The sequence below is a fragment of the Ictalurus furcatus genome, chromosome 8, assembly GCF_023375685.1.
Source record: "Ictalurus furcatus strain D&B chromosome 8, Billie_1.0, whole genome shotgun sequence".
NCBI classification, from domain to species: Eukaryota; Metazoa; Chordata; class Actinopteri; order Siluriformes; family Ictaluridae; genus Ictalurus; species Ictalurus furcatus.
The window spans coordinates 14,796,486-14,807,102 of NC_071262.1; the positions used below are offsets into that span (position 1 = coordinate 14,796,486).

At 38.3% G+C, this 10,617-nt stretch overlaps 1 protein-coding gene across 1 annotated transcript in view; it reads left to right on the top strand.

The window, feature by feature from the left end:
- Positions 1-8,482, top strand: part of fat2 (FAT atypical cadherin 2) — a 41,858-nt gene extending 33,376 nt beyond the window's left edge. Inside the window, exons 20-24 of the mRNA XM_053630981.1 lie at positions 322-476; positions 3,454-3,871; positions 4,646-4,796; positions 5,119-5,636; positions 5,765-8,482. Coding sequence (XP_053486956.1) covers positions 322-476; positions 3,454-3,871; positions 4,646-4,796; positions 5,119-5,636; positions 5,765-6,240 — 1,718 coding nt within the window. The 3' untranslated portion in view covers positions 6,241-8,482. The remainder of the gene's footprint in view (positions 1-321; positions 477-3,453; positions 3,872-4,645; positions 4,797-5,118; positions 5,637-5,764) is intronic.
- The last annotated feature ends 2,135 nt before the right edge of the window (positions 8,483-10,617 follow it).

Below are 10,617 nucleotides of genomic sequence, written 5' to 3' on the forward strand. Positions count from 1 at the left end.
ATAAACAATAAAAATCCAACAATAAAAAAAGTATTATGTGTGGGGTAAAGACATTAAATATTTACATTTTGTGCTAGTGACATGTAATAGTCATATATCAGTTTTGTCTATTGTTATATTTCATCAACATTATAGCCAAAGATTGTTTTGCAATGACATCACGACATAATCATGAGTTGCGTTTCTTTTTTTTTTTATCATTTATCATCAATTTATCATTAGAAGTGGTTTCTGCTTAGGCCACTGGTTCGTTTGCTAGGCTGTCAGCTAACTGATAGCATTTTTTGATTCCACTAGCATTTTGCACTCTATGTATTTCAGACTCAGCCATGAGATTTGATGGACATGGGTATCTGAAATACCTTTTTGAGACTGAGGAGGAAAAACACACCTTTCACCTCTCTCTTCGTATCAAAACATCTGATGCTGAAGGCACAGTGATGACGACTAATGCCTCTGACTGGGGAACATTACAGGTATTTCAGCTCACTAACAACAGTCATTACAAAACTCAAAGACACTTCAGATTAGAGAAATCAATACATACTGCAACCAAGGCAAGATAATAACAGGTGGCTTGTAAGAGACTCTTGCCTGCTGAGTATAGTTTTCAAATGTCTTGTCCCACTTCATGCTGTTAATGTTCGGTTTTAAGGTGGTTATGTGAATCTCAAAAAGAAAATTCAGATGTAGATTAGCCTGCCACTTATGTGGGCTCTATATCTCTTAATTCAACTGCCTGGTATATCAGTCAATCAAGCTTTCCCAGAATCCCTGTTATGGCTAAATTGTAATGAGTTTTGCTGTCCTTCCATTCTTTTAGAGGCTTGATGTGGGTCCACTTCCTCTATCTAAAGTATTTGTCTAGTGGGTCTGACAGTGTTTGGATATTGGATTAAATGTAGGATGAAAAAAAAAAAGATTCCCCCAGCTATGTATGTGAGAAAAGAGTAACAATACCAAGAGTACTACTTGTTAAAACTATAACCTTTGCTTTAAAGTAATGTAACCGTACCCATAGGGGCTCTCAAATACAGATCATAATAGAATATTTAATTGACGAGGCTGGCAGAGGTCTCTGCATCTCTGATGTATGCTTCATATTTTTGAATCCTAGCATGCTGGTTCGTATTAACCGCAGAGTAATATGATCACAGTGATATTCATATTAAAGATTCTAATTGTGGAGACTTGTGATAAGTTGCATGTGAAGCTCCAGTGCATCTTTATAATTTAATAATGAGCAATTCACAAACAGCATTGGATGACAGTATATTTGCCAGTTAATTATAATTTCCTATACCCATCCATGATGGAGGGAAGAAAAATTGACATCATTTCTGTAGCTGTAATATCTATAGAAACTGACAGCTACAATCTATCATTGAAGCAAACATACTTCTGATGTCTTACAAAAAATATGTAAAATGAACCGATGCATTTAAATGATTCAGTCAACTCAAAAAAAAGAGATGAATGTGTCTGAATGTGTTGAATCATGCTTCTCTTTCTAAGTGGACTTCTGCGGATCAGGCATATACAGTATCATACTCATGCGCTCCTACCCTGGTCTTGTAAATAAAAAAGAAGAATATCAGATGATTTTCAAAGCACAAATTCTGGCTAACTATCTTCTTTGACTTCATCAATAAGATGTAATCAGTTTCTTTTCTTTTTTTTATCTCCTGCCCGTTGCCTAATAAGTTAGCTATACATCTTAAGTAGATTTAGAGTAATTTGCATTCATCCACACATGTACCAACAGCAGCAACTTTCTCTGTTGCAACTTGTAAAGATTTAGCCACAGGCTATTTTGTAGGCAGACAACAATTTATCTGAGGCCCAGTGCTCTATTTATTTATTTTTTGTTAATGCAGACTCTGGAAAGAAAGCGAAGTTCTTACCTGTCAAATTCAGTAGCACAAGCAAAGAGCTTAAACTTCTCTATGAGGCCTCTGGGGCAAAAGTGCCTCATCCAACTTGGGCCAACATAGCACAACAGAACTGCAAGAAAGCGACCAGTCCAATGAAAGTGAACGAAGGACAAATCTCATGAGGCTGAGTGCTGATACATCAAAGGGCATCATACTCTGAGTGAGGATTCTGCTGCAGCAATTAAATGTCTGGCACCAAGATGATTGCCATTAATAATACATTGACTGGCTTCAAAATCACTGTTATGCTTACAAATTTTATGTATATTCACAAGGTTTTGCATTTTTAATTTAAGGCAAAGAAGCTGATACATGGTATAAAGCATATGCGTATACAAGCCCGAGTAATTTCATTATATATAAGTGCAATGGCTGAGGAGGCAAAAAACTGTCAACGTGCATTGTAATACCTGTCCTGGTTTCAGCATGACCTTGGTGTAGCTGAAATGTGTGGTTTTCTGCACAGTTGTGCTGCTTTTACTTGGCTCCTTAAAGGCAAAAAAGTGTTTGAATGGCTGAAATTCAGAAATTCCAAAATGTAATGACTTACTTCATCAAAACATAAAAAAACTGTTTATTCATTTTATTTACTGTTAACCCCTCAACTTTAAAGTGAACCAGTATGTTCACAGCAAATTCAGGGTTTTTAAACAGATTAATTTAGTTTGTACAGTCATGTTGGACAAAATCTGCATTTGGTTAATCTCTATATTTGTGTCAACGCCATATTATCTGTGTCATGACTGGAGGCAGAGACGGATGCAAGTGCAGATTAGCTTTAATATAAATACAAACAAAACAAAACAGTATCTACAGAACTTGTGGCAAACCATTAAGGCAAAGACTAGCTGTGAAACAAAGACCATAAACACAACAACAGAGACAACGGCAAAGAAAGACAAATGTAAGACAAAGAGTGGAGTGCAAACTGTGGCTATATACACAAGTGCTCCTAACATGAATGATTCAGGTGCAGGTGGTCATGTGACAGTGATGCAGTGAGGTGCAGTGGCTGCTGGGAACTGTAGTCCATAGTTCCTTCTCTGATATACATGACAATCTGAAAGATAATTTGGAAGTAAAACCTAAAAGCCCATATACTGATAGTTGTCAGTGTTTTAAAGGTCAGAGCCCAGTGTAATGAATAATTTTAGAATGAAATGTTGTATTCTAATCATTATGTATATTGTTCTTGTATTTTTTTTTTTTTTTAATATACCACATGTACTCCTGTTATTGGTGAAGGATGGCTTCTGTATACTTGGCCAATTGTCTGGAACAGTTGTTTTAATAAAATCAGGACAAGGTTTCTGGGTGTTCATATTTTTATAGACTAGGACACAAATCCTAATCCTAGTTTAGTACATGGATAGATGAATGGATGGAACATGGAACAATTATTCTTGTTCTGGAAATTCAATGGGAGCTCATTGTTCCAAATTGAATAATAGTATGAAGATAAAAAGTGTTGATGAAAATAGAGTATTTAAAAAAAAAATACTATTTAAACTTTGTGCAGGTGGTGGAGAACAAGCTCCAATTCCTGTACAGCTGTGGGAATTTGCATCCTGATGTCCTGCATCTAGCGACACATTTGGTGGCTGACGGTCAATGGCACGATGTCTCCCTGGTAGTCAAAGGAACTAACCTGAGGCTCACCATGGACCACATACACTCTATCTCTAGAGACCTGCAGGAGCCTTGCAGGCTGACTCAGGCCCAAGGGGTCCTGATGCTTGCCAACGCCAGCCCTAATACCAACTCTCCAGGCTTTAAGGGCTGTCTGGAGCGACTGTACTTTAACGGGAAAACTGTGATGACAGACGAGGGCTCGCAGAGAAACCGACTCTTCGGAAAGTACCAATGTTGCAAAGAGGAAATCTGTGCCAGTAACCCTTGTGAGAATGGAGGTACTTGTCAGGAAAATTTTAACAGAGGTAAGGATTAAACTTATTATTTTTATGTAATAATACATGTTTTTAACTGCCAAGATTTTATCATTTGTAGTTTGACTGATTGCTTGCGACTAATGTTCATTCTTGAATAAACCCATTATTTGTATTTCACTGTGGTGGTCTGCCCGCTTTCACTTTGTTTTCCATCAACTGATGAAAAGCTTTCTAGCATTGATTAGATTATTGGCTTCGCAAATGCTCTGCAGTATTCAGCCTCAATTGTAACTTGTATGTCACTTTGGATAAAACTGTCTGCCAAATAATTAATATAAATGTAAACATAGCCTGTATGTCTGTCTGTAACCAAATGAAACTCTAAATTACATAATTAGCATTATGTAAAATACAGTCTAGTAACATAGTAGAGAATAAGTTGGCTTTTTGTTTATATGACCATCAAACATGAAAATAAGCATTTAGTTTCTATGTGTGGTATTTCTAAGTATGGTGGTGATATAAGCCTGACATCTGTATTTAATGCAAAAGTATTCTCCCTTTTCCCCCTGTTCTCGAGGTGCTATCTTTTTAAAATTTCTGTTCAGCAAATTTCTAAGTATATTTGTATGCAGTGACACTACTTACTGCAACTCTAATATGGTAATGGAGCTTAGGATACACAGTAATAAACCCTAACCTATTTCCCCTTCAAAAATTAGCAAGTACGGCTCAGTGATTTCCGTCATCCATCTTTGAACTCAAGTGAAATAACTCCTTGTGGACTACGTGTGGATGATTGGGATTTTTTTTTGTTCGCAGAGTTCAGCTGTAGCTGTCCACTTCAGTTTATGGGCACACGCTGTGAGCTGAATAACCCTTGTGCATCTCAGCCTTGTGGCCATGGCAGCCTGTGTGTGCCAAAGATTGAAGCTTACATATGTAACTGCTCTGAACAAATTCCTGGAAGCAGGTATGCTGTGCATGTCACAGAGCTGAAATCTGAAAAAAGTAAAGTAATAACAAAGAACCAAAACTGCTATAATTGCTAATTAGTTTTAGTTAGTTAGCTTTGAAATTCCGCAGTAACAGAGTCAACACAACTTGTCAAAAATTCTAATGAGCAAGAGTGAATTTGTGGCATTATATATGAATAAAGTCATAAGAAAAACTAACCCCATCATTCACACTATACTTAACTGATTATAACTTTTCATATAAGTTGGCTTGTATAAATTTTAAATTGTGAGACTGTATGACTCACAGATATATCCCTTGTCTCTATTAATGTACAGATGTGAGCTAATGAAGGAGGAATGCTCTAAAGACTCCTGTCTCAATGGATTTAGCTGTATAATGGAAGACGGCTCCATCCATTGCAACTCTTTGCCTCTGGTATCAAGAGGAATTGGATATGCAGAGATTGCTGAGATCTGTGCTGGTGTGTTCAGCCTCATCCTTCTTGTTGCTGCTTTTGTGTGCGCTCGAAAACGCTACATCAGTTACAAGAAGCACAAGCCGGTTTGCGTGCAAGACTCAAATGGTTACTTCCCTACGGGTCTGACCAAAACCATGCTGCGTGATGGAGGAGACTCACCTCCTATGGAGATGAACACACTAATTGGTGAGAACGACCTGGACCACAATCTTTTCCGTTCTCTGAAGCCACGTGAGCAGAGGGAGATGAACCTCCGGGGCCACAAGGCTCAGGGCCCTGTAGTGTGCAGTGTAGCCCCTAACCTTCCTCATCCCCCATCATCTAACTCAGATAATGAGTCCATCAGAAAAAACAACTGGGATCCAAGCTATGAAGGTGAGTATGGAAGTGTTTACCCACTATCCAGTAATTAAGAGGGTGGGGAATTTGGTTGACTTAAATAAATGTATGTACTGGAGCTTTAAAGCAAGTTAAGTTCATCTTACTCTCCTCCCTGTTCTCAGTGTACCCTGCTGACCCAGACTATTTTGGGCGACCCACTGTGCAGGAATTCCCACAGTTTGACATTGTCGAGAGCACATACCCCACTTTGCCCTCCACAGACTCTCGGCGGAACTCTCGTTTTGGGGGTTTCCCATTCCCACTGGAGCGCAATGAGCGTCGTGCCCCATTACCACCCTGCTACAGCCATCAAAACCTGGATGACTTCCTGGGACCGGACGGCCTGCCACTGCCCAGCTCTCAGTGTCCTAACGAGTACACGGCCATCAGTTATTATCCCACGAATCACACACGCAGCATGGACAACGTCTCAGCTGGGTATAAACGGCTGAGCGTGCGGCTGAGTGTGGCCCAGCCCTCATATGCAGACTGTGGCTCCTCCACACGCTCTGCTATAGCCACTCGCTCTTCTCGAGGCCGTGCTGACTCAGACATGGTGGAGAGTGACTACGGCAGCTGTGAAGAGGTCATGTTCTAGCAAGCACATGTTTTCGAAAGACTCCCATCTGGACTGAGATTAAAGAGTAGATGATGAATTATGAATTTCAGGGAGATTTGTGATAGAGAGAAATTAATGAGTTATTTCCTGTCTAAAGCAGTCATATGTGAAGGTAATTCACAGTTTTTAAATCGCAAATCCATGGTACAAGTTGCTACACAACGTTTATCTGTATGCTCATCGTGCAACATTTGCAAATTGTTATTCACAGAATAACTTTATGGTCTACAGATATCAACATGAATTCATAGTTGTTAACTATAGTTGGATTGTGCACATGATCCTTGGAGTCACAGTCACAGTAGTAGATTTTTCAAACTGACTTAAGATGCATAAAATTAATCAATTAACAATCACATCAATGTATTTTCTTACAATAAATATTTGACAAGAAATAACTCCAAAAAAATACTACAGAGGCACTAAATCTCCCTGTACTGAACAGTATTATTATTTTTCAAGTAAACTGAACAACTATTGCTTGTAAATGTTCAACCAAGAACAGCAAATATTGTTCTTCTGTGCTGTTTTGGGAAGATGGCAGTTGTGTAGATCTGCAGAGTATCCATCCCTTTAAATGCTCCATCGTGGTTGGTGTTTACAGTTTCATTCATGTACTGATATGTAGTATATGTTGCATGACTTTATAAAGAAGTCATAAATGAGGTTTTAAATGGCATCTTTTAGTGTTTGAGCTGATAAATACTGCTTCTGTGTGTTGCATTTACTTTAATCCTTATTTAGCACCAAAAAGAGAGCGGTCGCATATTATGTCCAAATTTGAAATCATGGCACCAAAATGAATGATTTGTTATTCCTCAGCATGTTATAAATTGCACGCTTTCTTTTTCTTGGTGAGACATAAATCTGAGAGCATGTTTGGCTTCATGCGTGCTTGCGCTAACCAGCAGACTAAATTTTTTAGGGGTCTGCAAATAAAAATAAAAGTTATTTAGATATTATTTTGAAAGAAATACAGGTATGTACAGATACAGAGGATATTAAATAAAAATTAGCTGAGAGGGATAATCCCTTCTATTGGGAGCTATCCAAGCTTTTCCCCATGCTGTGCATAACTAAGGATTCAGTTAGTAAGAATATTCCCTGTTCTTAAAGCCATATAACTAGTGCTTGATTGCATTATTAACGTTTTCCTCAGAGCATGCTGAAGCACTTGATATTACCATGTGATTGGTGGATTGAAACGGTGTAGTGTTCAACTTTGTGTTATAATTCAGGCATTTGTCAGCTTTTACCTGTTGGGAAAAGGGCCACCTTAAATTGACTACAAATTGTGAGGAACATTTTTTTGTTGTTGTAAAAAGGAGATTACATTTATGTAGACTGAAGCTGAGGCTGGTCCTTGGATATTTACATATATTGTAGAAATATTCTATATATCAAAATAGATTCCAAATGCTGAGTCTATAAGTGACCGATGTACATTCGTGCATTCTTCACAAGCACATAAGAAGTGCTTTGTGAATAGTTATCAGTTCTATGCAGTATTTTTGAATGTGAAAACATGCACTGTTTTGTTTCCCCTAATGTTGCCAATGTGAAGAGATTTATGATCAAATTAAAATTAGACATTAAAACCATTAATATGCAACCTAGTAGAACAACTACCATGCATTCCTGCCTACTGGTATCTGCTATGGCATTGATGGAGTGTGAAAGTGTATAATACTGACCCTGCTATTTCACAATTCTGTTACTTTATCAATCTTGTCACTGCTTTAAATGTCGTTTATGGTTCTATATCTGCCAACTTGTTTACATGTGTAATGTCATCAGTAGGGATTTGCAGCCCAGTACAGAATCACTGGGTTTAGACTCTGTGATGTGGACATGTGGGAATCGTATTAAAGCTGTACACACACAGCTACACGCTCATTGCATGTCCTATTCTCTGCTACTGATCGCTACATCGTTGTGGTGGATTGTGTGTCGTGTTTGGACACAAATAAAATGTTCTTGTCCTGTTGTTTATGGCAGCTCTGTCAGTTCAGTTGGCCACAAAGCCGTTGTTGTATATACAGTGAGTGCAGTGGTTCAGTGAGTTCAAGAAAGAATGTATGCTTTTGTATTTTCAAAATTCAATGTGGGACGAATCCCATGTTTTAAATCTGTTCCTCTGTGAGAGAATAATTTCCTTTAGGTTTTCATCATCACTGGAAATGAAATAATGCTATATGAATAAATGTCCATGTTTAATTAATGTGTTGTCAAAAGGTGTCATTGATTCCATTTTTTCCTGTTTAATCCTGGTGATTCCAAGTAATATGTCTCATGTACAGTAGCCTATAAGTGCACAACAAACCAAAAACACAACCACAAAAGACAAACATGACAGCAAAAACAAAAACACAACAGCAAACAGTTAGGACAGTGGTGGCTCAATGGTTAAGACTATTGGTTACTGATCAGAAGGTTGGGTGTTTTTAAGGCCCTTAACACTCTCTGCTCCAGGGGCACTGTATCATGGCTGACCCGTCGCGCTGACCCCTGCTTACTAACAAGAAAAGAATTTCACTGTGCTGTAATGTATATGTCACAAATTTTAAAATCACAAAACACATCAGAAAAACCAAAAACACCATAGCATAGCTATGCAGCCCCTGAAGTGACCTGTGCAAAAAATAAAATAAATCACAGACACTTTTGCGTGTGCACCCGAAACTTTTTATGTTACAGTTTGAGTAACAGTGTGTGTAGCTCTCTTCCGATTGCGTCCTTGCCATCATTCATTTACACATAAAGAAACCGAGAGCATGGATGCGCATGAATTTATAGAGCTATATTTTAAACTTGGCCTTCAATACAAAGACATTACAGGTGCATCTCAAAAAATTTGAATATTGTGGAAAAGTACATTTTTTCTGTAATTTAATTCAAAAAGTGGAACTTTAATATATATAAAGTAATATATATTTCAAGCCTTTTTTGTTTTAATCTTGATGATTATGGCTTACAGCTCATGGAAATCAAAAATCCAGTATCTCAAAATATTATAATAAAGAATTTATGATACAGAAATGTCGACCTGAGAAGAGCGCTAATCAGCTAATTAACTCAAAACACCTGCAAAGGTTTCCTGAGCCTTTAATCTCTCAGTCCAGTTCAGTAAACACAACCACAATCATGGGAAAGATGAAAGTAAATTTTGCATTTCATTTGGAAATCAAGGTCCCAGAGTCTGGAGGAAGAGTGGAGAGACACAGAATCCAAGTTGCTTGAATTCCAGTGTGAAGTTTCCACAGTCAGTGATGATTTGGGGTGCCATGTCATCTGCTGGTGTTGGTCCACTGTGTTTTCTTAAGTCAAGAGTTAATGCAGTGTCTACCAGGAGATTTTAGAGCACTTCATGCTTCCATCTGCTGACAAGCTTTATGGAGATGCTGATTTCCTTTTCCCGCAGGACTTGGCACCTGCCACACACAAACACACACAAATCCAGTGACCACATCCTTTCAAACTGCTGATCATGCAACATCAGCTGCTGAACATACATGGAGGAATGTGCTTACTGCCCTCTTCCACAAACATGAGCTCACATATTGGCTAATGTTGCTCTGATTGACAGGGAAGAGAGTAACACCATCCTTCCCACCCAAATAACACAGCCAATTTTGCTTGGTTGGACTCACGACCATCAGAAGATTGCAAGCTTGAATACCACCAGTGAATTTTCACTCAGGAGCCCCATTAGCTCCATCTTTAACATTAATAAATAAATTAACCTTGAATTACATTTAAACTCTACTCCATTTCACTGACAAAATAATGTTTGACAAACTTCTAATGCAATTTATTTAATTCATTCTGTCAGTACAGTCATGCAGCAGTTGTTGCAGTAAATTATATGCAGTGAAACTCAACAAGTAAACTCAGTGTCCTATGGCATAATCGTGACTCATAGCAAGATCATATGCCACATTAAAGTACACCAATTCTCTCCAGCACCTGACCTGTCACTCATGGCTTTATAATAAACTCTGTTGCTGAACTCTTTACAGCCTACCTCAGTGAACAGAACTGCAGTACACCCCTTCTGAAGGCCTGTTCACACCTAGGTCACTGTACCTACTCATCTCTGGTAAGCATGTGTAAACTTGTGTACTCTTAGTCTGACTGCACCTTCCCTGGATTATAATGCAAAAGCCAAATGACGCATCTGTTAATGGCAAGGAAAGACCCTTTCCTGTTAGAGGAAAGGGTGCTAGGTTTTTCATGGAAAGCTTTTATCTGGTAATGGAATCCAAAGGAAGATGTTCACACAGCTTTATATGATGGGTTTCATAGTGTTAGATTCAGCAGTCCAGCACTATATGAATGAGGCACTAGTTCAACTCC